The sequence below is a fragment of the Ovis aries genome, chromosome 21, assembly GCF_016772045.2.
Source record: "Ovis aries strain OAR_USU_Benz2616 breed Rambouillet chromosome 21, ARS-UI_Ramb_v3.0, whole genome shotgun sequence".
In the NCBI taxonomy this organism is placed as follows: domain Eukaryota; kingdom Metazoa; phylum Chordata; class Mammalia; order Artiodactyla; family Bovidae; genus Ovis; species Ovis aries.
In genome coordinates, this window is record NC_056074.1 from 30,094,887 (window position 1) to 30,122,451 (window position 27,565).

Here is a 27,565-nt window from a genome sequence, read left to right on the forward strand (position 1 = left end):
TAGAGTCAGACACAACTTAGCGACTAGACAACAATAACAAACTGGAGGTCTGGGCTCTGGTCCTAGTTCAGACATCGACTTTGTGTGACTTTATCCCGTCAAAGGCCGGGTTAGGAAAAACTACTCTCTGTGTTTTTTCATTCAGTGTGTCATTCCCTATAAATCAAATAGCGTCGAAGTCTTAATTGTGTGTGGTGAGATTTATTCAAAGATAGTCTTTTGCCTTTACAGTTAAAATCTGGATCACCTATGAGGATATCAGATGAGTAAATAGTTCATCGCTCCACTCCCTTGTGAACTGACAAGATTTAGTGGTTCTGGGGAAGTTTACGTGCAGGCGTTAATACTCTTGCTCTTAGCTCACTCATTAACTGCAGCTAATATTTATTTAGTTGATGCCATTTGCAAAGCATGGGAAGTACCTCGTGGGAAAGGAAGTATAAGACAAAGACTTTACAATCGAGTTGAAAAAATGTAAGAGACTCCATATGTCAGAGTGTGGTTATTGCTCGTAAAGCCATTGTATCTTGGTACTGAAAAGGACCCTAGAAACCAACCAGCTCCCCCAACTACTGATGAGGAAAACTCAGAGAAAGAGAGACCTCATAGTGGACTGAGGCTAAGGCAAGGGGAATGGCATTGTTGAGAGGAGAGTTGGATCTTAGACAGGATGGGGCTCAGTGCAGGGAGCATCTTGCTGTAGGAAACAACTCTCTTTGGTCCCAGTTGACCAGTTAGTTACCATGGTCCACATGATTCACATTCAGTGTGTTGCAGAATTTTATTGCTGTTTTCTCTTATTACCTACAAGAGCAAGACTCAAGCATGAGTAAATATTGATATCTGTTGTATAATTTTCTCACTACTGTTTGGGCATAGGGCTTCCCTGGTGGCTCAGAGGTTAAAGCATCTGCCTGCAATGCAGAAGACCTGGGTTCGATCCCTGGGTTGGGAAGATCCCCTGGAGAAGGAAATGGCAACCCACTCCAGTATTCTTGCCTGGAGAATGCCATGGATGGAGGAGCCTGGTGGGCTACAGTCCACGGGGTCCCAAAGAGTCGGACATGACTGAGCGACTTCACTCTTCACTGTTTGGGGGTACGCTGGCTGTCATTTGATCTTAACTCCTTGAACAAAAGAGAAAAGGAGAGGAATTGTTTCATTCTAACAAAAGCCTGCCACTAAGTAACAGAGTTCTATCCCTCTCTTTTCAATTAATAGATTCCTCCAAAGTTTGAGTGCATTCTGCAACACAGTTCTGTATCTGCATAAGCTTCAAAAGTACACTTCTATCAGAAAATAATGGGGCACCAGGAAGAGGAGATTTAACCATTGAAATCACATGACTATCTGCATGACATCAAGGAATCTTGCTGGAAATGCCTGCGTTATGCTGGCTATCACAGCAGAGAGAGATGTGCTAGTCATTGACTGTACTGGGGGCTTACTGGGCACTGGTTTGAGAGGCCTTCAGTTTAATGTTTTGCCTTCATGTTCCAGGGTTTCCCAGGTGACACAGTGGTAAAGCATTCACCTGCCAATACAGGAGATGTGAGTTCGATCCCTGGGTCGGGAAGATCCCTTGGAGTAGGAAATGGCAACCTGCTCCAATATTCTTGCCTGGAGGATCCCATGGATAGAGGAGCCTGGTAGGCTACAGTCCAGGGGGTCGAAGAGTCAGACATGACTGAGTACACACACAGAGAATGTATAGGGAGAGGAGGAAAACTAAATTGGACTTAGAAAATTACATTTTGGCATGAGGTGCTCAGTGTTTGGCAGCTGCTTCTCCTCCTGGTTAATCAAGAGCTTGCCTGGGCCCCATGGGACCACTGACAGAAAGTAATCTTCAGTGGCTTCTCCTCCTGCCCAGGGTCCTAGCACAATATGTATTTTCCCAGTCTGCCTGGTGGAGATTCCTATACCATGAAGATAGGTCTGAAATATCAGAAAAAGGGAGAAATTTTCAAAACTTAGGAGATTTCCTAGTGAGTAACCTTATTGAATGGAGAAGGCAATGGCTTCCCACTGTAATACTCTTGCCTGGAAAATCCCATGGATGGAGGAGCCTGGTAGGCTGCAGTCCATGGGGTCGCTAAGAGTCGGACATGACTGAGCAACTTCACTTTCACTTTTCCCTTTCATGCATTGGAGAAAGAAATGGCAACCCACTCCAGTGTTCTTGCCTGGAGAATCCCGGGGACAGGGGAGCCTGGTGGGCTGCCGTCTATGAGGTCACACAGAGTCGGACACGACTGAAGCAACTTAGCAGCAGCAGCAGCAGCAACATTATTGAAAGTGGATCCTTCTTGAAATTCTCTGGTCATTTCCACTGACCCTGTACTCCTACTTGTGCTGCGTGCTTCTTACGCTGCAATGTCTTTCTGGTTGATTGGTCCTATTTCCTTTCCAGCTCCATTGATGAAGATGTACCCCAAGGCCCAGTCCTTCATCCCCTGATGGTCTTAAATCTTTCTTCTTGGGAGATGAATTATACTTCCAACCCTTCAGTTATGTGCTGACCAAAGGTCAATGCCTTGTTGAGGAAAAAACTCAGGGTCTTTGAGGAACTGACTGAAAGCTAGTGAGACCAAAGCACAGGAGTAAGAAGACTGTCCCATGATTCAAAAAGCGGGCAAGATCCAGATCCTGCAGGTCCCTCACGGGCCTTGGTGAATAGTTTGGGTTTAGTTTTAAATTCAGTGGTAAGCTGTGGAACAGTTTTAACCATGAAAGTAACATGTTTAAATTTGCATTTTACCTCATTCTGGCAGTTGCTATCACAATGGCAAGTACAGCAGCTTGGGTTATAGCTTGGTAATAACAGAGGTGGATAGAGTTGCTGTCATTCACTTGCTAAGTCATGTCTGACTCTTTGTGACCCCATGGACTGCAACCCGCCAGGCTTCCCTGTCCTTCACTGTCTCCTGGAGTTTGCTCAGATTCATGTCCGTTGTGTTGATGATGCTGTCTAAACCATTCCATCCTCTGCCACTCCGTTCTCCTTTTGCCTTCATTTTTCCCAGCATCAGGGTCTTTTCCAATGAGTTAGTCAGCTCTTCAACTCTTATTCTATGTAAAATCCACAGACTCATCTCCACCGAGTCCTTCAGCAAAAAGGAGTTTGTGACCATGCCTGCGTGCCAGGAATCATATGTCAAAATCAGTGTATGATTGTACCTCAAACTAAATAAGCCTCTGCAAGCCGTATCTCTTCTAATGAAACACTGTCACGTGACAGAGGCAGAGGCTCTCTGCTCCCAGCAGTTCTGCTGCAGTATTGAATCTTCCAGTATCTTCTCTGTTTGCCCTCCTCTCTCTTCCCAATCTAGTGCTTCTCCAGGTCCTGTGGGTTCTTCCTAGACAGTGATTCTGGAATCTGTTCCTTCCTTCCGTCTCAGAACCCTAGCTCCTCCTTTTTTCATGACCAGCCACTGTACACTCTAGAGTGCAGAAATCCATCCTGAATCCCCATGAGTCTTCTGCCATCCAGCATTTGCCATACGCTTCTTTGTCTACTTATTAACTTTTATTGTAATGCCTCATGTCTCCAGTGAGATAATTAGCTTCTGAAGGCAGAGCTATTCAGTAGGCTTCACAGATGATGGTGACAGTGAACCGGAGGGCCCTTCCTAGTCAGTTTTGTGTAGCCTCTATCCCTGTGACAATAGAACCTTAACTGGAAATGACAGCGTACAAAAGACAAGACAAAGGGGGATTAGGTTAGCACAGAAAGCAGGATTAATGTTTGTTTTTTGATTGTTTTCTTGGCCGTGTCACAAGGCCTGTAGGATTCTAGTTCCTTTACCAGGGATTGAACCCATGCTCCCTGCAGTGGAAGCACGGAGTCTTAACCACTGGACTGCCTGTGAAGTCCCAGGATTATGATTTCTTTGGAAATAGAAGCATCTCTGAAATTTGGAAAGCTAGTACTTTTTTGACTGCTGGAAAAAAAAAAAAAGAACCTTTTTGTGGTATAGTTCTTCATTGTTTACAAAATTGTTTTATTGAAAGAGACACATGTACCCCAATGTTCATCACAGCACTGCTTACAATAGCCAGGACATGGAAGCAACCTAGATGTCCATCAGCAGATGAATGGATAAGAAAGCTGTGGTACATATACACAATGGAGTGTCACTCAGCCGTTAAAAGGAATACATTTGAATCAGTTCTAATGAGGTGGATGAAACTGGAGCCTATTATACAGAGTGAAGTAAGCCAGAAAGAAAAACACCAATACAGTATACTAACGCATATATATGGAATTTAGAAAGATGGTAATGATAACCCTGTATGCGAGACAGCAAAAGAGACATAGATGTATAGAACAGTCTTTTGAACTCTGTGGGAGAGGGAGAGGGAGAGGGTGGGATGATTTGGGAGAATGGCGTTGAAACATGTATAATATCATATATGAAATGAATTGCTGGTCCAGGTTTGATGCATGATACTGGATGCTTGGGGCTGGTGCACTGGGATGACCCAGAGGGATGGTAGGGGGAGAGAGGAGGGAGGGGGGTTCAGGATGGGGAACATGTGTATACCTGTGGCGGATTCATGTTGATGTATGGCAAAACCAATACAATATTGTAAAGTAATTAACCTCCAATTAAAATAAATAAATTTATATTTTAAAAAATTGTTTTATACTCATTATCCATTGCTGTCTTTCAACAAGCTTGGGAGAAGTATTATTAGTGTCATTTTTAGGAAAGAAAGCCAAAGGTTGGAAGAATGGTTTGACCAAGACCACAGACCCCAGACGTGTCAGAACAATGTCTCCAGCCCCAGTCTTCTGATACCAGGTAAAATCAGTTCAAGTCAGACCTGGCATTTTCACTGGGAAGATGCACTTAAAATTTTTTTAAAATTTTTATTTGGAGGATAATTTCTGTACAACATTGCTTTGGTTTTTGCCATGCATCAACCTGAATTAGCCATAGGTATAGCTATGTCCCCACCCTCTTGATTCTCCCTCCTACCTCTCGCCCTTTCCCACCCCTCTCAGTTGTTACAGAACCTCGGTTTGAATTCCCTGAGTGTATTTCCATTGGCTGTCTATTTTACATATAGTAGTATGCTTCCATGCTGCTGGCTCCATTCATCTCGCCCTCTCCTTCTTCCCCGACCCCAACCCATGTCCGTAAAACGATGCACTTTTTAATTCTGTCCTGGAGAAGTTTGCAATCTAGTGAGCAATAGGTGGGTAAACACATTAACTCTTGCTCCAAGGTTTGAATTAAGTAAGGGTGAATAAGGACACATACTAAAAGCTGGGGTGGGGGTGCCTGGAGGTAGGAGTGATGAATTCAATCTCTGTACCAAACAACAGCTGCTCTGGGAAGCTTTCCATCCATGAGTGGTTACAAGGAGTGGCTGAAAGCAGGTGTGGGTGTATGGAGACAGCAGAATGGCCAGGAGGAGAAAGACAACGTCATTTCTTGTGTGTGCTTTGGTGCCAGAGGACGTGGAGCAGTGACAGCTAGAGGGTGGTTGATGACCACATCTGGATGGGTCACTTTAGGCAGGATGGGAAGGTCCACACACCTATCTTCCAGCTTAATTGATTTCACGGAGCTCCCTGTGAAGCCCTGCGTTTTTGTGGGCGTCTGTCATTTTGATGATGCTGCAGGTTGAATGTGGTAAGACCGAGCTTGTCTCTTTGTGAAATCAAGAATCTGAAAAGATGGCGTGATGCAGTCCAGCCTGCTGGGGTTACTCTCATGTCTCCTCTTTGTTTCCCAAATCTTCGTTGCTCTAAATACCCAAAATGTCTTCTCCCTACTCCATCCTTTTGTGAGCCTTCTTCAGTTTTTAATTTTACTAAATGCTTATTCCAGAATCGACATTATGGCAGTTGCATATGGATGGTGAAATAAATTTATTCCACATGTTTCTAATTCATTTATACTTAACTCATCAAAATGCCCACACGCTTTTTTTTTTATAAGGTAGTTAATGGCTAAGATGTTTTGTTAGTCTTTGAGTTGGCCTCTTAAAACATTTTCTTTTTTCTTTAGTAATACAAAGCCATAACCTGTAAAGGGAGTGTGTATTCCATTAACTCTTCCTGGGCTTGAAACTTAGTGTGTCACAGAGTTAAATGGCCATTCAGCCTCATTATATCCCCTTTCCTCCCTTCCTTGGCTTTCTTTCTCTATAGCCAAAGAAATAGATAAGCAAATATTTAAATAAAATTCACATGACATTTGGTCCAGAAACTTACATTTAAAAATGTACCCAGCAGGGATAGATGTTCATTGCAGCATTACATGTAGTAGCAAAAACATAACTATCTTGAATGTCCACAAAGGGAGGAATAACTGAATAAGCATCAGGTGCAATCACAGTGTAGACTGCTATATTTAAAATGTTTACGTAAATATATCTTTAGGTATTGGATGAATTACATCAATTATCAACAGAAACAGAGAACAATTTTTAACATATGATACAATTTTAATACATATAAACTCACTTTCACCCGCTGTAAACAATTTGAAAGTCTTCTTTCTTGTTTTTTTTTTAATTTAAAAAATTAATTTAAAAATTACTTATTTATTGGCTGCACGGGCTTTTCTCTGGATGCAGTGAGCAGGGGCTACTCTTTAGTTTATTGCAGTGGCTTCTCTTGTGGAGCACAGGCTCTACGGGCTTCGGTAGTTGTGGAGCATGGGCTCAGTTGCCCCACAGCATGTGGGATCCTCTCAGACCAGGGATCTAACTGGTGTGCCCTGTGTTGTCAGGCAGACTCATAACCGCTGGAACACCAAGGAAGTCCCTATATGGATAATCTTCAAGAATGGTAAGGGAGGAGGCTTCCCTGGTGGTCCAGTGGTTAAGACTACCTTCCAACACAGGGGATTCGGCTTTGATCCCTGGTCAGGGAGCTAAGATTCCATATACCTCAGGGCCAAAAAGCAAAAACATGAAACAGAAGCAATATTGTAACAAATTCAATGAAGAGTTTAAATAATGGTCCACATTAAAAGGAATCTAAAAAAAGGATTATTCTTATAGACAAACAAGCACTGAACTTTCATGTCTGGTTGCCACTTACCCTCAGCTTAGCCTTTTCTTAGTCCACCTTCAACATAAGATGAGGCATGTTAATTTTAACCATGCATCTCTGTTTGCCCTGCAATTTTTAGAAATTGACTTTGGTACGGTCCTGTGTGTCACCACCTTCATCCTTCTTTGCCTGCAACTAACTTGGGAAGGGTTGTGAATTGTTTATCCAGGTGTGCAAAACCACAGTAGTTATTTTTTGATGGTTTTAGGGGGACATCAGTGGCACTAGTGGTAAAGAACCCACCTGCCAATGAATGAGACATGAGAGATGTGGGTTCAGTCCCTGGGTTGGGAAGATACCCTGGAGGAGGGCATGGCAACCTGCTCCAGCATCCTTGCTTGGAGATCGCATGGGCAGAGGAGCCTCGTGGGCTGCGGTCCATGGGGTCGCAAAGAGTCGGACATGACTGAAGCGACTTAGCACGCATGCACTGGCTAGGTTAGCCCTCTCACTGATTTACTCAAGCTGTCTTGTTTTGCTGTTAGGGCATTTAAAGACCACCATTTGGCAAAGAGAAGCTGGCATATTCTAGTGTTGCTGAATCTTGCTTTTCATGCATATGTGCAGAGGATAAGAAGAGAACGCATGCGTAGCTCACAAGTAAGTCCGCTTTCTTGCTAATTCCAACTTCCACTGAGCTCATTCACGGAGCATCAAACTACTGAAGTAAAAAGAGGAAAGAAAGAGAGCTAATGGCAATTAAATGCATTTCATCTTTACAGTAATCTACGCAGGGAAATCATTATTAGTCCTGCTTTACAGAAGAGAAAAATTGAAACTAAGAAAGTTTTGTTAACCTGCTCTAGGTCCCTCCAGGAGTCAGTGAGGTCCCGTTCTTTCCATTGTCTGAGCTTACCAGCCAATGTGTAGGGATGTGAGTCCATGGGAGCCATTTGGTGTGGGTGGTTTTATGATTTTTCCCAGGAAACTCAGCCAGAGCTCCCCAGTTGTTCCACCAAGTCTGTCTTTTAGGTTAACTGAATACATCTCTACCCATGCCTCTGTGTATGCTGCCTCTGTTCTTCGGAAGCTTTCTGCGGGTGTATAGGTCACACATTCACAGGACATAAATCAGTCAAGCAGGCAGCTTAGAGATCCTTATCTACTCAGACCTTTGACCTTCGCTTGTGTCAACCAGATGGTGGGTGTAGAGAGCTAATGTAGGGACTTGGTGTCTTGGAGGAATGTATGGTGTCCAGGAGGTGTATGGGTGCCGGCACGGTGCTCTGGGGTTCAAGTCCTCCTGTAGCTAGGAGTAGACTGGTGTTTGTGGGGAAGGAGGAATTATGTTGGGGAGCCGTGCCTGGAATTGGCCATTCTGGATTGTGCCCATACTTGGCCCAGTTGCATTCACATGCGTCACTTCCACTCAGTTTGCAGAATCCGCTTGGGCTTCCCAGGTGGCTCAGCAGTAAAGAATCCAACTGCCAATGCAGGAGATGAGGGTTTCATCCCTGGGTGGAGAAGATCCCTTGGAGGAGGAAATGGCAACCCACTGCAGTATTCTTGCCTGGGCAATCCCACAGACAGAGAAGCCTGGCCAGCTACAGTCTGTAGGGTCACAAGAGAGTTGGACAAGACTGAGCAGCTAAACAACAACTTGTTGAATCCATTAGATGGAACATTCTGTTTAGCCTCCTGAATGTTCCACTTCTTCCCAGGCTGCCAGGGATGTCCCTGAGCATCAGCCTATCACAAATGTGCTCAGGTTTTCTAATCCCAAAACAGATTCTCAAGACAGTCCAGCATTTGGCAGGCAGCTATTTCTAGGTCGACGGTACCCGTAGTTACGTGATACCCATCTTACAGCCTTATTGGTCTGGGGGCTGGGTTGCAGAAAACAGCTATTAGAAGATGCATTCACTGTGGTCATGTGTATACTCCTTTTGTCAACTAAAATGTGTTTGTTTAAACAAAGTCTTTGGTTTATGACAGTCATTACTCCCTCTCAGTAGCAGATAATGTGCTCGAATTTCACAAGTGTATGTAAATGATCCAGGGTGGCTGGGCAGCTGTCTTCAGTCAACATTTTCACATAGTGATAATTCTCAGGAAAAGAGAAAGCATACTTAATAGATAGTGTTATACAGTATCTGCCTTCTCAGTAACCCAAGTGGCTCCCCTCCATTGTATGTGCTCATTTATCATTTCCCCTCTATTTTTAAAACCTAAATTTGATTTTTTAGCCAAAATATAAATAGGGGGCTAGATTATTTCACAGAACTTCTGTGAGAAAGTGAAATGGGAGTGTGTAAGTGCTTGGTGGAATGAAAGCTCTGGGTACTGTTTTGTTGGAAATCAGGTCATATATTAAAACAAGGAAAGACAGGGAGCAGCTGGCTGGAGTATATTTGGTCTCACTTTTCTGCTCCCATTGGTTTGCCTCTCAGGAGATGCCCCACTTTGCTGCACACACAGAACCCACCCTGTGTCCTGGTACAGCCATGCTTTCTTTCCTTGGGGACACACATCAAATACTAAAAACACAATGTGGTGTCTCACTGCGATTATGTTTATTTACAATGATGGCCTCCCTGAACCCTCCAAACATTCATTAGCATCCCAGAGGCCTCGTGGGTATCTCCAACATCAGAAGGTGCTATTTTCACTGAGTGAAACTGTTAGTCGCTCAGTCATGTCTGACTCTTTGCAACCTCACGGACTCTAGCCCCTCCAGGCTCCTTTGTCCATGGGGTTCTCCAGGCAAGAATCCTGGAGTGGGTAGCCATTCCCTTCTCCAGGAGATCTTCCCAATCTAGGGATTGAACCTGCATCTCCTGTGTCTCCTGCATTGGCAGGAGGGTTCTTTACTGTCTGAGCCACCAGGGCAACCTACTGGGCGAGTACAATTTTGTCACTGAATCTGCATCAGAGTATTGGGTAAAGATTCCTGAAATTATAAACTTCGGTGATTAGAATGTTGCCTTAAATCACTACCGTTCTTCCGAAGTTTTTTATTTTGTTTGTGTTTTTTAATGTGAGGTTTTCATTGGGTTTAAACTTTGTGGAACCAAATATTATAAATCTCCAAAAGCCATTTTTAAATACCCACAATTGCTTTCAGCCTACCAGAGACCAGGATTGTCAAAAGAATCATTTTTCCCTATAGTAATCTATAAGGTCAGTGGAAGTCTAATACAGTTTTAGTAGGATTTGCTTTTTTAGAGACTAACAAGTTGCTTCCAAAATTCAACTGAAAAAATTAATTAATGACAATAGCCAAAAGAGTTTTGTAGAAAAGAATAAAAAGGGGAAATTTGTTCTATAATAAAACTCCCCAACACCCCATAATAATAAAAGCGGAACGGTCTTACAACAGGATCATATATTAGTTCAGTAGATAGAGTCCAGAAACAGATACATGTATATGTAAAGTAATCCATCTATTTCTAAGGCTCCATATGACCCAGTATGTCTGTAAAATTCTTCTCAATGACAACTAAAATCTGACTACAGAAGCCTTGAGCATGAAGATCTTTAGTTTTTTTTTTTTAAGGAATATATTCAAGGATTTTACCCAGTACACCCCTAAAATGTTTTTCAGAAATCCTCTCAAAGTAGTCTTCACTCTCCCCAAAGTGCAGACTCTTGGCAGCCCTCTCAAAATCTGCCCCTTTGTGTTCCACCTGGTTTCCTAACTCTAGCCTCCCCAGCCCCACCTCCTCCTGCATACCCACTGCCCTCATGTAGCAGCTCTACACCTGTTTATAACCATACTAATAGAGGGCAGCCCTTGAGAAGGGTGGTTCTTGTCCTAGTTTGGCTGCTTTTCTACAAAGCAGGAAGTTCTCATACTTACGGTGACTAAAATTCCCCAGTAGACTCTCAGAATTCTGATAAACAGAAATTCCCAACTTAATTTCTTTAGGAACTTAATGTCTCAAAGCTGATATTTTAAGTAATGGACTAGTTAGATTTGGGGAATTGTTGGCTATCTGTTTAGAAAAAATAAAGTGACATGTCTATATTTTACCAAATAAACACTTTGTAACTATGGGTTTCAGTAGATTAGCATATACATTATTAGATTTAGAACTTATGTATATTTGTGAATATGTGCGTGCTAAGTCGCTTCAGTCATGACTGACTCTGTGCAGCCCTATCTATGGACTGTAGCCTGCCAGGCTTCTCTGTCCATGGAATTCTCCAGGCAAGAATAATGGAGTGGGCAAGAATAATGGAGTGCCAGGCCTTCCTTCAGGGGATCTTCCTGACTCAGGTACGGAACCCGTGTCTCTTAAGTCTCCTGCATTGGCAGGCGGGTCTTTGCCACCAGTGCCACCTGGGAAGTCCATGTTTGTACATACACAGGGGCAGTTATGGAAGTTTACCTCTAAGATTTGGGGTTGAAAACTGAGAGGGGAGACTTCTAGTTTATATATTTCTGATTATTTTTAAAGTTGTTTTATAACAAATTGTGTTACATTGGTAATGAGAAAATAAGTAGTGGATTTTGCTGGTGGTCCAGTGGTTAACAATCGTCTTGCAAATGCAGGGGACACAGATTTGATCCCTGGTCCAGGAAGATTCCACATGCCTCGAAGCAACTAAGCCCATGTGCCACAGCTCTTGAAGCCCATGCATCTAGAGCTTTTGCTTAGCAGTAGGAGAAGCCGCTGCAATGAGAAGCCTGCCCGCTGCCAGGAAAAGTAGCCTCTGCTCACTGCAACGAGAAAGTCTCCACAGTAACAAAGACTCAGTGCAGCCATAAATAAATAAAATAAACAATTTTTTAAAAAGTAGTAGTATAAGAAGCGTTTAGATCATTTCTTTTAGAAGAAGCAGTGTTTCATAATGTATATAGATGCAAAACCACTGTACTAGGTATCCTACTTTTCTTATTATAGAATATCATTCCAAGATTTTTTTTTTCATTAAAAGAAAGAAGAAAACCTTAAGTGTAAGCCTTGTCTGGATAGTTATTGGAAGTAGTAGCCCTTGATGATTTATTGTTTAACAACTTTGTGGTTTCTACTGGGTCGTGTCAGACATGTGGTCAAAGAGCAGGAGAAGTTACCTGTTTTCATAGCTGTAACTGGGGTCCAAAAACAGAAGCATCGAAATGAGTAAGAAGAGAAATGCCAGCCTAGAGGAGCATACACATAGCACCCAGGAAGTTGTGAAGCTGGTTTTAACCCTAAACGAGTGTGAGTGTTATCTGGCTCAGATATTTGCCTTGCTCTTGTAGTGAGTTGTCGGGGCTGGGCTGAGTCCCAAAGGGCACCCCAGAACTTCCTGTTTTCATCATATATCAATATGGGCTTGGGATGAAAGGTGCTTTCATGACATTAGTATGAAAGTGAACAAGTGAAAGTGTTAGTGGCTCAGTCTTATATCCTCTGTCCATGGGATTCTCCAGGCAAGAATACTGGAGTGGGTAACCATTCCCTTCTCCAGCGGACCTTCTCAACCCAGGGATCGAACCTGGGTCTCCAGCATTGCAGGCAGATTTTTTTTTTTACCATCTGAGCCATCGAGGAAGTCCCATATAAGAGTTTGAAGACTTCTTTGAAATTATCTCCTTTCACTCACTTGTACAGCTGATAAAACTGAGGCCCAGAGAGATAAAATGATTTCCATAGGTAATGATAGTGGCATTTAAAACACAATTCTATGGAATAATGGAAAGGAAGGACTTTTTCACTTGAGCTTAAAAGTATCAGCAAACAAAAAAAAGTGCAGCCCTCAAGCCACTCAGCCCTCAGCCACTACCCCTGCCCCTTGGTGAGCCTGAGGGAACTCAGGAGGGAGACCTACAGGCAACTACCCTCGACCACTGCAGCTGCCCCCAACGGTGCACCGTGAAGGGACTCAGGAGAAGAAGGAACCGGATAGTGGCCCCAGATAGCTGAGGTGCATATCAAAGGAATGACTTTAGTGAGTCCAGATTTGCTCTTCTCTCGTGTGGAGACGTGCTAAATCCATTAACTTGAGTTGTCTGTGTTTTCTCTCTCTCTCTCTCTTTTTAAAACTTTTATTGGAGTATATTTGCTTTACTATGTTGTGTTAATTTTGGCTGTACAGCAAAAAGAATCACCCATACGTATACATATATCCACTCTTTTATGGATTTCCTTCCCATTTAGGTCATCATAAAGGACCGAGTGGAGTTCCCTGTACTATACAGCCAGTTCTCATTAGTTATGTATTTTATACATGGTAGTGTGTGTATATCAATCCCAATATCCAAGTTCATCCCACCAAGCCTTTCCCCTTGTTGTCCATACATTTATTCTCTATGTCTGTGTCTCTATTCATACTCTGGAAATTTAAGTTCACCTGTACCATTTTTCAAGATTCCACACATAAGTGATCTTATAGGATATTTATTTCTCTCTTTCTGACTTACTTCACACTATACGACAGTCTCTAGGTCTGTCCATGGTTTTCTTTAGTTAATAGTAATCCTTTGATGTTGTGACCACCTAGTCTTTGTTGCAAAAATTCCTATATATCCTGGCTCCTCCCTTACTTCTTCAGAGCAGTCCCTTGGAGTTATCTGCAAGGATGCTCCTGGGCTTCATGTCTTAAGAAAGTCCCTAAAATATAAAACATAACTCTCAACTTTTAGGTTGTGCAATTCTTTTCAGTCAACAAAAGAGAGAACATATTTTTGGACAGGAAGGGTCTCCTCTCTTAAAATTCAGAACAGGCACAGAACTGTCTGGGAACTATCCCGCCCCCTACCCTAGCACACCCTGGGGGAGACGTCAACCTCAGCTGACTTCCATCAGCTGGACTCTGACCCATCTTGAGAATCCTCCTTAACATAGTGCTGGAGGCAGCCACTATAACAGATCTGAATTTTCATGTGAATTAAAATCTTTTGGGCCCCTCTTCTAAATGATGCATCTGTGTGATTCATGGTATGGTAACTGCCCCATATAGTTCAAGCCAGAAGAACCTAGTTGACTCCTGAATGTACTTGTTTCTAGCTCTGTGACACCATCTAAGTCCTTTAGCCTTTCTGGCCGGAACTGTTTTCTTATCTCTGAAATGAGGGAGTTGAAGTAACTTTTAAGCATCTTTCTACCTCCGAAAAATGTTCTGATTCAAGGTTTGTAGACTTCCCAGGAAGAATTTACACTTGCAACCATGTATTTTTTATAAAGACTGGAGGTGGGTCTCAGGTACTTTGTATATTATGAATCTATTTTGGTTTCCTTAAGTCTTCAATTCCTTGCTTTATCTGACTACTTCCTTCCATCTGCTGTGTCATTGACCCATATCTGTGAAACCAGAATTAATAGATTCAAAAGGAAGAGACGAGGAAAGAGTCATTTAAAACCAGAGGGAATTCGGGACCCTCTTCTTTGTCGTGGAAGACTTGAATGTTCTTACCCATTTGGCTGATCTAACCTGTGTGTGTTCTGCCCACCCAGCCTTCCCCGTTTATACCCGCTTGTGAACAGGAGGCCCTGCTGGGCAGACAGGTCTCACTGTGGGGTCCTCTGGGATCTCTGGCCCCCTTCCTCTCCCCACCCCTGCCCCACCCCTATGTGACCCACCTCCCTGTTTGTCTTCCAGGCCCCACTTCCCTCCGGACATATCCTCTCCTCTCGGTGATCACCCGACAGCCCACGGTCATCTCCCATCTGGTCCCCACCACCCCGGGAATCGCCCAGGCTCTGTCCCGCCACCCGGCCACGGAAGCTTCCTCTGCGGAGGCCCCAGGCGAGAACCACGGCAGCAGCGAGTCTGAGACGGAGCAGCCCACGCCCCGGCAGAAAAAGCCCCGCCGGAGCCGCACCATCTTCACCGAGCTACAGCTCATGGGCCTGGAGAAGAAGTTCCAGAAGCAGAAGTACTTGTCCACCCCAGACAGGTGAGGACACAGGGAAGGGACTGTTCTAGGTAAGGCCCTTGAGAAGGGAGACTCCTTTTGCTCTCAGTGTGGCACAGAGAGCCACAAGGACTGTTCTAGGGTTTGTGCAGGACACTAGGGCAGGAGTCTGTCCATGCCTCGGCTCAAGTAATCTCAGCCTTGGTTAAACAAAAGCCAGCCCACCTGAGTGCTTCCCAGGTGGTGCAATGGTAAAGAATCTACCTGCCAGTGCAGGAGATGCAAGAGACCCAGGTTTGATCCCTGGGTGGGGAAAATCCCCTGGAGTAGGAAATGGTCAACTCACTCCAGTATTGTTGCCTGGAAGATTCCACAGACAGAGGAGCCTGGTGGGCTACTTATAGTCCATGGGGTCGCAGAAGAGTCAGACACGAATGAGCCATTAAGCACACACATAGCTCACCTGAATTCATCATGCTTAGTCCCAGAAGCCTGCCTGATGCTGAATTTTTACTGCTCACTGCATCTCTGTATGTTAACTACTGCAGTACAGCAAGCATGGGGAAAGTGAAAGTCGCTCAGTTGTGTCTGACTCTTTGTGACCCCCCTGGACTATACAGTCCATGGAATTCTCCAGGCCAGAATACTGGAGTGGGTAGTCCTTCCCTTCTCCAGGGGATCTTCCCAACCCAGGGATCGAACCCAGGTCTCCTGCATTGCAGGCAGATTTTTTACCAGCTGAGCCACAGGAGAAGCCGAGCAAGCTTGTTTACCATACAACAAGCATGGTAAAGCTTAGCAAATGGTTGCCCAGGTGCTCAGCTCGGAAACAGGTTTGGCGTTTAAAACCACTGACGCTTAGGATCAGATGCACTGGGACTAGACCTGGCGTTGAGGTCCATGATCTTCCCAGGCTTCTGCCCACCCTCTAACCCCCGACTGGCTTAGCAGGCACACCTGGCTTCTGCATGCCAGCCTGGATTAATGGGGCTACGGAGCTGTCAGATGTCCTGATGGACTTGACAGGTAGCAAGTCAGAACCATTTGGCTGAGACCAAGGAGGACCTGGATGAAGGTCTCTTCTATAAACCCTTTTGAGATCTCAGTGAGGGTGGCTATGACCCCTGCTTTACTCAGAGGCTTCAGTACTTCCCCACTTTCTTTAATTTAGCATCTTAGCAAAGAAATATGCTGCAAGAGTGTGTGTTCTACCTTGTTCTTTCAAACTCACTCTGGAATGACTGGCCTAATGTGTGACCCTGTTTATTGGAAGGATTTTCCAGGTACTTTTGCTCTTTCTTTGCTTACTTATTATTTGCTTACTCTTTCTTTGCTTACTTATTATTACTCTTGCTTTGCTTACTTACTTATTTCAGGTCTGACCCTATTAGAGAGAAGGAAAGGAAACTTAAATGCATTTCAAGCTGTTCATTAGCTGCTTGATAAAAATTTGAGAGAGGCTCCTGCAAGTCATTGATTAAAAGGGCATTTGTTTACTGATTCAGTTAGTTGAGCTCCTAGCAGCTGTGTGCAAGGCACTGTGGCAGGGATTATGGGTCCAGAAGATAGCAGACAAGAGTCCTGCTCTAGAGGAGGTCATGGGGAAGGATGTGGCTGCAGTAACTGCATCATGACTTGGGGTGTGGATGCCAACATGTTCCTGAGGGCTCCAGGAGCACAAAGGTATTGCTGAGTGTATCTGGTGGCAGCTGGGAAGCCTTCTCAGAGGAGGCAGCACTTCAGAAGCACTTTGATCCCAGGAGTGAGAGGGCATCCCACAGAGGGACCAATGTGCAAAAGGCACAGATGTGCTGCTGGGCCTGCTGAGCGCCTGCAGGTGGTCGGATGTCTCCAGCTTCAGGAATTGTTGGGGTGGGGGGGTGTGGGAGAGATGAGGCTGCAGAGATGAGAAGGACACTGTATGTCTGACCAAAAGATGTGGACTTTGTTGTGCAGGCTGTGTGTTGGTAGCTGTGAAGAGCTGCGAGTGCTGTGGCCAGATTTACGTTTTATTTTTTAATTTTTTATTTATTAAAAAAATTTAGGCCATGCCCTATAGCATGAGGGATTTTAGTTCCTTGATCAGGAATCAAACTTGGGCCCCCTGCATTGGGAGCATGGAGTCTTAACCACCGGACTAGCAGGGAAATCCTGAGATTTACATCTCGGAATCCTTGTATTGGTAGCACCATAAGTAACAGAGAGGGAAGAGTGAGAAGAGATCGAGCAGGGAAAGCAGGTGGACAGAGTCCAGGGAGGGTCATTGAAGAGTTGAATTAAGGTGGAGACAGTGGGAACAGAGACGAGAGAATAGATCGGAGACCTGTTTTGAAGCCAGAACGACAGAATTTCCATTGGTGTGAGGCAGAGAGCTGAGAATTCTGTGGCTCCTGCATGGGCCACCAGGGAGAGAGGGGCAAGCATTAACTGAAGCTGGAAGGCACAGGGCAGAGTGAGTTTGGTGAGGAAAGAATGCGTTCTGTTTTGGACATGTGCAATTTGGGGCACCTTCAGGCAGAGGATGGAGTCAGGTCTGTGATTTGGGGATTAATAGATGAGATCTCTGGGCTTCCCTGGTGGATCAGATGATAAAGAATCTGCCTGCAATGAAGGAGACCTGGATTAGATCCCTGGGTCGAGAAGATGCCCTGGAGAAGGGAATGGGTACCCACTCCAGTATTCTTGCCTGGAAAATCCCATGGGCAGGGGAGCCTGGTGGGCTACAGTCCATAGGGTCGCAAAGAGTTGAATACAATTAAGTAACTAAGCACACGCGCGTGCGCACATGCACACAGTCTTCTGCTATTCTGATGCTCCCTGGTGTAACAAAGCACCTCCTGGACTCAACACACATGGTGTACAGGAGGTGGAGTGGGCATCTGGATTTATGAATCAGCACACTCAAGATGACATTCTAGGCTTATTTTAGAAGTCAGATTTTTTTTTTTAGCAGAAACGCTAGTTCCAAATCAACCTCCTGGGGCTTCCTGCTACCTGCCCAGGCACCTCTCAGGTGAGCTTGATTCACTTGCCTGCAGAGGAGAACCATCTGGCGGGCATGGAGGCTGCCGCCCGAGCTGCCCCACCAGCTGTTCCTCACCTCATACGTGACCGGGGCCATGAGCACACCTCCTCCTACGCCGCACACCCTCTTCCCCTGTGTTTGTTTCTCCAGTCTCCTAGGTGACCCCATTGAAGCGAATTTGCGCAGGGAAGTGAGAATCTGTAACGGCGGCAGGTAATGAGAGAGAGCTGATGACAGCAAAGTGTGTTTCTGGGGCCAGCATGAGTCAGGAGTGCATTTTTCCCAAGTGAGCTCATCCTGGTTTGCCAGTGCCGTGGCAGAGCTGTGAACTGATCCTTCCATTCGCTGATGCACCTGACGGCCTTAGATGAACTGGCCAGGAAGGCTGTGGGGAGGGGGGAAGCCCTCTGCCTCCACGGGGTCTCCCATGCCCCCTTGGCTCTTGGTGTTTAAATGAATAGCTACCTGGGATGCCAAATTGTGGCCAGAAAGGCTATGATGCAAAATTTACCTATGCCCCTCGAAGAGCTATCCAGAGATACCATGAACTGCTATATGGTTGTTAATAACACTATTGCTTATAGTGTACCCACTGGGTGACAGGCATTGTTAGGTGCCTTACATTAGCAGTTCTCAAAGGGTTTGGTCTTGGGACCCTTTTACATTCCTAAAAATTTTTGAGCCCCACTCCCCAGAAAACTTTTGTTGGTTAAACTATTGATATTTACCAAATTAAGTATTAAATTTGAGAAAGTTTAAAAATACTAGTTATTCATTACAGGATAACAATAGTAGACCTATCACATTAACATAAATAATGATTTTTAAATTTAAAAATTTTCCAAAAAAGTGAGAAAAACTGATCTTGTTTTCACTTATGCAAATTTATGTCTACCTTAATAAAAAAAAAGTGTAGATTCTCATATGTGCTTCTTGGGCTTCCCAAGTGGTGCCAGTGGTAAAGAATCCACCTGCTAATGCAGGAGATGCAAAGGGTACAGATTCAATCCCTGGATCAGGAAGATCCCCTGGAGAAGGAAATGGCAACCCACTCCAGTACTTCTTGCCTGGAAAACTGTATGGACAGAGGAGCTTGGTGGGCTATAGTCCATGGGGTCACTGAGTCGGACACGACTGAACGCACACACACCTGGGATGCAGGGCTTCATTAGTGGGGAGGCTAAGGACTGCTAGCACAAGGAATTTATTGGCTTTAGTCTATTAATGACTTTCAATAAAACTGTCAGCTTACAGTAGCCCTTTTACTGGGCAAGCAGATAGGTGTGAATGGGGATTGAAGCCAGGAGCTGAAGTCCTTGAAGGAAAATGCTTTTTCTTTGGAAACTGGTTTTTCTTATTGGAGATTGAATTGGGCACTCTGGTCCAAGCAGGGGGTCTGAGAAGTGTACCTGGCATGCCAGGAGCCACACCTGGAGCCTTCACTCCTGTACCACTGTCCTGATGGTGAGGTGTTGCTTGTTACTTCTCAGGCAGAGAAAGTTGAAGCTGAGGTGCTATGCTTAGTTGCTCAGTCATGTCCAAGGCTTTGTGACCCCATGAACTGTAGCTTGGAGAAGGCAATGGTAACCCACTCCAGTACTCTTGCCTGGAAAATCTCATGGACGGAGGAGCCTGGTAGACTGCAGTCCATGGGGTCGCTAGGAGTCGGACACAACTGAGTGACTTCACTTTCACTTTTCACTTTCATGCGTTGGAGAAGGAAATGGCAACCCACTCCAGTGCTCTTGCCTGGAGAATCCCAGGGACGGGGGAGCCTGATGGGCTGCCGTCTGTGGGGTCGCACAGAGTCGGACATGACTGAAGTGACTTAGCAGAAGCAGGACTGTAGCTGGCCAGGCTCCTCTGTCCATGGGGATTCTCCGGGCAAGAATACTGGAGTGGATTGCCATGCCCTCCTCCATGGGATCTTCCAACTCAGGGATTGAACCCAGGTCTCCCGCATTGCAGGCAGATTCTTTACTAGATGAGCTACCAGGGAAGCCCAGGGAGGCTTGGGTGCAGCTGAGGATGTGTACCCAAGTCCCTGTGGCCCAGGCTGGTGGCTCTGCAGGCTACAGAGAAATGTAGGACCACGCTTGGCCGTGGAATGGGGAGCAGGAAGGGTACGGATGTAATGTTCCTTTTGGAATCTGGAACAGTTGAGGACAGGGATGGAGGATGAGTCAACCTGTCAAAATGTATTTTTGAGCCCTTGTTCTTGATTTAGAATGCTGTAAGCATGTTTGTGATTGTGAAGGAAGCAGTGGAGTTAGGGAGGCAGAAATAACTCATAAGCAGAGACCAGTGAGAACTCAGAGCCCCCTGGGTGAGAGTTGACCTGTGCAGAGGAAGCAACCTTCAAGGGAGTGTGTAGAGATAGCACGGGTCGGGGGTGGAGGTGGCGGGAGGCTTAGCACCTGGAAAGATGGGACTTTACCTTTCTTCCCCAGTTTGGATTTGGTGTCAGAGCCTTCATTTTATACAAGATCAGAGTAAAGAGTCTGTCGGGTCAGGGGGAGGACTTTGCAGTGAAGGTTCAGAAATTCCTTTCAGGTTCCATGTAGATAGTTCTTAGGCTTGGGCATCTACCTTTTAGCTTCACAGTTTCCTCCGTAGGATTCTGGGAAGGAAAGCAGAGTGAACTGGTTTAATGGGGAGGTCCACGTGTTGGTAACAGGCGCCCACCTCTGCTGCCCCTTCCCCTCTTCCTCATCCTCCCCCTGTCTCTCGTGCCTTCTAGGTTGGACTTGGCCCAGTCTCTGGGACTCACTCAACTGCAGGTGAAGACCTGGTACCAGAACCGCAGGATGAAATGGAAAAAAATGGTAAGAAAGAGAGTAAGTCCTAACCACGGGCCCATCATGATGGGAAGAATTCTCACTACAGGGCTGGCACGAAGACAGGAAGGACCCTTTGGTGGACTGAGCTCCAGAGATTGGAAGGCCTTTTACGATGCTGGCTGGGAGGGAGGCCGTTTGAACAAAAGGATAAGCAGTTCTTTCTGACCCGGATTTCCTGACCAGATGGATATTCTTTTCACAGTTTCATTGGAAATAACAGAAAAAGAAAGCCTCCAGACTCGTCAGTTGCTGCTTTTAACCCTACCTGCTAGCCTTTTCAAAGAACTTCCTTCCCACTCCCACCAATAGCTAAGAATAGAAGTCAGTCCTCTGTGTTTCTAGAGGACATGTAGGGTGCACCTGCTCTTGTAGCTGTGTGTCTTCTGACACAGGGATTCTCGACTCCAGTGGGCATCAGAGGAGCCTGGGTGGCAGATGCGAATGCAGAACTCAAGGCCCTTCCTAAGATTCTGCTTTGCTGGCCCAAGGCAGGGAGTGTTAACTAGCACCCAGGTTCCTCCAGTGCATATGGTATAGTGACTCTGGTTTCCCAAATACCACTCTAGTGCCTAACAGATGAGTTGTTCCCTATTTGGTTTTTAAACGAACTTATATAGCAATAGAAGGTGAAAATGTGGAAGCGGTGACAGATTTTATTTTCTTGGGCTCCAAAATCACTGTGGACAGTGGCTGTAGCCATGAAATTAAAAGATGCTGGCTCCTTGGAAGGAAAGCTATGAAAAACTTAGACAGCATATTAAAAAGCAGAGATAACACTTTGCTGACAAAGGTCCATATAGTCAAAGCTATGGTTTTTTCAGTAGTCATGTACGGATATAAGAGCTGGACCATAAAGAAGGCAGAGCACCGAAGAACTGATGCTTTAGAATTGTGGTGCTGGAGAAGACTCTTGAGAGTCCCTTGGACTGCAAGGGGATCAAACCAGTCAGCCCTAAAGGAAATCAGTCTTGAATATTCACTGGAATGACTGATGCTGACGCTGAAACTCTAATACTTTGGCCACCTGATGTGAAGAGCCGGCTCTTTGGAAAAGACCCTGATACTGGGAAAGACTGAGGGCAAATGGAGAAAGGGCAGCTGAAGAAGAGATAGTTACATAGCATCACTGACTCAATGGATATGAATTTGATCAAACTCTGGGAGATACTGAAGGAATGGGAAGCCTGGTGTGCTGCAATCTATGGGGTTGCACAAAGTTGGACACGACTTAGCGACTGAACAACAACAAATTAGTGTAAACAGCTCTTTAAAAAAGAAACATCTCTACATTTTAAGGAACTCATTTCATAATGGTTTAGCTCTCTCTCTTTTTCTTTCTTTTTTTTCTCTTTTTCTTATTAAAAAAAAAAACAACAGTTAAATCCAGATTTTCCAAAGCAGTTGTCTCACTTCCAGTTTTGAAAACTCCAAGGGTCAAAGTCAAAGCCCAGAGCAAACAGGAGAGTTGGTAAGACAGTGGGAAGAAACCTCTGATGCAGGCCTCTCCATGTTCTCGCTGGGTCTCTGGGCCCCTCTCCTGTCCTGTGGATCGAGCATCTCAGGCCTGCCTGCATAATATCCTAATTGCTAAGCCATCTGGTCACAAGGCTTGGTGTCTCAAGGGCTGGAATATGAATTTTCTACAATGACGAAATAACTAAGACCCCCTTCCCTGCACCAACCACCTAGTTTTCAGAAACAAAAAAAGTTAATAGGCACTTTTTGATAATGGGTAATAGATTTTGAGTTTTCTCAATTTTGTGTTTTTATCCAATATATGTATTTTTTTTCTCTGAAAACTTTGGTTCTTGCTATTGCCTGCTAACAGGCTTCCAGATGATGCTAGTGGTTAAGAACCAGCCTGCCAGTGCAGGAGACATAAGAGATGTAGGTTTGATCCCAGGCTCAGGAAGATTCCCTGGAGGAAGAAATGGCAACCAAGTCCAGTATTCTTGCCTGGAAAATTCCATGGACAGAGGAGCCTGGTGGGCTACGGTCCATGGGGTTGCAAAGAGTCAGACACAACTGAGCACACACAAGCAAGAGTCCAGAGGAGAAGTGAAATATTGGGACAGCTTGCAGGGAGAAGTTGAAATGGAAAGATAAATAAGATTCAATTAAACATGTGGTTGCTCCCCAGCTTCTAGAATGCTCAGACACTCACGGAGCCTTTTAGGGGACTGATCTCTAAGGGAATCAGATCTGGGACCTGGAAACACTGGGCTGTGTTTCCAGGCGTGCCTGTCCCTGGTTGGCTTTGGGCAAGTCTCTTCACTGCTTTCTGTGCAAGTTCCACCACCCACCTCCTTCCCCGTCCCATCGTCATCATCAAAATTGATGTCTCCTGATTGGCAGAGGCATTGTTTGAATTGGTTATCAGCGATCTTTTCGTGAGTCAGACGATGGAGGCACTGACAGCCCGCCGGCTCTGCCAGCACCACCCAGTGCCCATGGGGAACACGTGTGCCCCTGCCACTGACGTCAGCTGTTTTCTACTGGCCTCTGCACTGCTGGCACAGCCGCAGGCCGTGTGTCGATGGTTATCAACATCATAGAAAACAAAATGGAAGTAACTGCACAGATTTAAATCTCCGAGCAGTCCACAAGCCAACCAAATGCAGGCCCCTTCCGGAAATTAGAGTCCACTTCATTTCACCTTATGAGCAGTTACTTTTCACCAGGAAGGAGAGATGTGGCTATAAGACACCACTTGTTGTTGTTGTTCAGTTGCTAAGTTGTGTCCTACTATTTGCGACCCTGTGGACTGCAGCATACCAGGCTTCCCTGTCCTTCACTATCTCCCATAGTTTGCTCAAATTCATGCCCATTATGTTGGTGATACCATTAAACCATATCATCCTCTGTTGCCCCCTTCTCCTCCTACCCTCAATCTTTTCTAGCATCAAGGTCTTTTCCAATGATTAAGATACCAGGCCATCATTAAAGAAAATTCAAAAAAGGTACTCAGTCAGTGGGGGTAGCTGACCTGTAAGTCGCTCATTATGCAGAGTGATCAGGGCAACAGTGGGAGGAAATAAAAGGTTCAGCATCAGTAGGAGAAGGGAGGGCTTCCTGGAAGAGGTGTCATCTAAGTTGGGTTTAGTGGATGAATAGACACCTGCAAGATGAAGTTGAAAGGGTATCACAGGCTGAAGGAAGGAACAGAAGTATGCGGGGGCGCTGCAAAGACCTCAGAACAGCTGGAGTGAAGAGGAGAGCAAGGTGGCTCAGGTGTGGGTCACGTTCTAACTCTCTCAGAACAGCAAGGCATTGTTGAGATCCTGATTGCTTCATAGTTTCCCCTGGTAAAACTTTCAAGGCTGTCTCTTCAGGGACTGGGGAAGAAAAGAATAATTGAGTAATAAAGATGTCTCAAGGCAAGTAATCTCATTGGAACTGGAAAAAGATTAGCATTCGCTCTTCAGAGTTACTTGCATGCTGCCAGAACTGAGATAGCATCTCTGACTAGTTTTTACCGGTCAGCATGTAGAACCTGTGGCTGGTTGGGTAAATGTGGTCTCCCACATTTGGTGGGATGTGCACCCACCCTTCCGTGTCTGCTTGGCTTGGGTTCCAGTAGGGCCCAGCAGGCTTCGTAGTGGGCCAGAAGTACCTCATCATTCAGGGGTACTTTTCATCTCCAAAGTAGGGTTCTGTCCTGTGAGAGGGTCCAGATGGATGGTACCTTCCTCTCCCAGTTACAGAACTGGGTGGGCCACATACCATCCACAGCAGTCATCTTATGCACCAAAAGTCTCCAGCTGGTCAACAATTCTGTGAAACTGCTACCGGTTTCTACCTATGTAATCGTGGGCACGCACCTGTTTCCTCATCAGTAAATGCCTGATGTCCACCTTACAGGGATGCAGATGAGGTCAGTGAGGTAATCTGAGCCAATCCCTGTAGGACTCAGAACAGCGTCTGCCCCATAGGATACAAATCAGGAAGTGTTAGCTGCTGTTTGTCTCAGTGTGGTTTTTTCTTTTTTTAATTCTTTACCCATCCACAAAATTCATGTCTCCAGAAAATCTAAACTTTTGGAGGCCAGGAGAGATAACCTGAAAATGAATTCTGCAAGTTTCCGGGATGCTGGTTAAGACAGTCAGGTGTTTTTCTGCATCCTCCCCACCTGCAGGCCTTCCCCGGTTAGTTAGTGCTTTAACATTCAGGCTTGAGTTGAGTGGAACATCCCATCTTCGGCCAGAAAATCTGCTAAACTGTGAGCTGGGGAAACATCTGTGCTGGAGATGGTGAACGTCTCAGCTTCAGAGAAATAGCATTAGTTACATGGCTCTCCAGACGTCCCTGGTGGCTCCATGGTGAAGAATTTACCTGCCAGTGCAGGAGATGCAGGTTCAGTCCCTGGTTCAGGAAGATCCCCTGGAGAAGGAAATGGCAACCCACACCAGTATTCTTGCCTGGGAAATCCCATGGACAGAGGAGCCTGGTGGGCTACAATCCATGGGGTTGCAAAGAGTCAGACATGACTGAAGCAGCTAGACAACAACATGGCTCTCATCATTCCCATAGAGCAGCAGGTAGAGAAGGGAACAAAAAGGCCGTGGGATAATGAGTCCGTGGCCTAGGATCTGCTGGGAGATTAGGAGGTCGGTAAGATAAATGTGGTAGAAATATCAGTTGAATCCTTCCCTTGTACATTGCGTGCAATGAAATACCAATAAGAGTGTTAGATTCAGGCAATTGAGGTTTTGTATTCAAATCCCAGCTCTGCCTTGGGTTGCTTTTTCCACCATGACAAACCACTTCGGCCTGAAAAGTGAGGGAGGTAGAAAGTTTCTCTCTGCGCTGACAGCTGGGCCCTCCCATCAATGTGCCCATCCCCCGCCCACCTATGCAGGTCCAGAAGGAAGGTCCTGACATCCCCAGCAGGAGGGCACAGGAGAATCTAGTTTTAGAGTTTGGAGGAAGGCTGCCAGCAGGCCAGGTTAATAAGAGTAGGTGGTGTGCTGGATGTTTTTCCCAGAGGCATGCGAAAAGTAGATGGTGCGCTGGGTGTTTTTCCCAGAGGCTTGTGACCTCACGTGCAATGGGTTGCCTGGCCTCTCTGGACGAAGGAAAGTAAATTGGCTCCAGAGATGCCTAGGGAGGAAGGGTCCTGAGAGAAGGGCCGCAGAGTGCATGCGAGTGTGTAGTCCTAGAGTGGGGTGGTTGCGAGATAATTGCATGTCTCAGGTGTGCTGGGAGGCAGGGGCCAGAGGTCAGGTGCAGAAAGCAGCCAAGAGTGTAGTTATGTCCTAATTATTGCTTGTGCTGGAATGTTTTATTCCATTTAGAAAATGGTCTGATTGTTTTGATTTTTTTTTTTCATGCTGTAGGAAAACAGCCAGGTGGGGTCTAGCCAAGCTGTGTGGGTGGTGTTCCCTAATTGCTGGGCTGGACTTTCTTTTGCCAATTAGGTGGCTTCCTTAGACCTGCTCTTTTATAACTTGATTACTACATGGGGCAACTCGATTTTGTATAACCTCTTTCATACTGAGTGGAGCTGCTTTCAACATGTCAATTTCATCTTGGCACATTTGGGTGCTTTCAACAGCCTGTGCTCACATTGAAACCAAAATCAGATACTGACATATGAAAAGGAATATAGAGACTGCTTTTCCCCAGAGGTTGATTCTGTCAGCATCTCTATCTTGTTAGAAGTCCCCTGAATATCTCTGTGTTAGCTGTTTGGGTTGAAAGTACAGTGGCTGAGTAGATGCCCAGCTAAATGGAGGTGTTTAGTGCAAATATATGGTTTTCCTTATACCATAAGCAAAAGTTAACTCAAAAGGAATTATAAACCTAACTGTAAACATTAAAACTATGAAACTCCTATGGGTGATTTATGATGAGGTTTGACAGAAAACAACAAAATTCTATAAAGCAATTATCCTTCAATAAAAATAAATTAAAAGTTATGAAACTCAGAGGGAGGGGACATACATATACCTGTTGCTGATTTATGCTGATATATGGTAGAAACAACACAATAGTTTTAAAGCAATTTTCCTCCAATTAAATTTAAATATTAAAAAAGGAAAAAAGAACTATGAAATCCTTAGAAGAAAACATTTTCTTTTAGAGTAAATGCTTGTGACCCTAGGTTAGGCAAAACCTTTTTAGATAAGACACCAAAAGCACAAGCAGTAGCAACAAAATTGGACTTCATGAAAATTAAAAACTTTTGTTCTGTTGAAGGACATCATCAACAAAGTGAAAAGGTGGGATTTCCCTTCTTAATTTGCCAGGGGTTAAGAATCTGCCATGCAATGTAGGGGATATGGGTTCAATCCTTGATCAGGGATCTAATATCCCACATGCCAAGCAGCAAGGAAGCCAATAAATAAATAAACATTTTTAGAAAGGATGTGAAAAGGCAACACAGAACAGGAGAATATATTTGTAAATCTTCTATCTGATAAGGGGCTTTCATCCAACATATTAGTATTAATAGAGAACTCATAACTCAGTAATTAAAAAGGACAACAACATTTTTAAATGGGCAAAGGATTTGAATAGACGCTTCTGCAAGGTAGATATACAACTGGCCCATAAGCACATGAAAAGATGCTCAACTTCAATAATTATCAGGAATGTACAACTCAAAATCACAATGAAAAACAACTTCACAACAGCTAGGATGGCTGGAATGAAAAAGACAGGTAATAACAAGTATTGGGACTTCCCTCTGGTCCAGTGGTCAAGATTTAACCTTCCAATGAAAGGAGTACAGGTTTGATCCCTGGCTGGGGAATTAAGATCCTACATGCTTTGAGGCCAAAACAAAACAAAACATAAAACAGAAGCAACATTGTAACAAATTCAATAAAGGCTCTAAAAAT

The 27,565-nt window shown here is 44.9% G+C and overlaps 1 protein-coding gene across 1 annotated transcript in view; it reads left to right on the top strand.

Annotated features, from left to right (window-relative positions):
- BARX2 (BARX homeobox 2) overlaps nt 1–27,565 on the top strand; it is a 78,165-nt gene that overhangs the window by 48,060 nt on the left and 2,540 nt on the right. The window contains exons 2-3 of the mRNA XM_004019540.5: nt 14,603–14,900; nt 20,624–20,708. Coding sequence (XP_004019589.3) covers nt 14,603–14,900; nt 20,624–20,708 — 383 coding nt within the window. The remainder of the gene's footprint in view (nt 1–14,602; nt 14,901–20,623; nt 20,709–27,565) is intronic.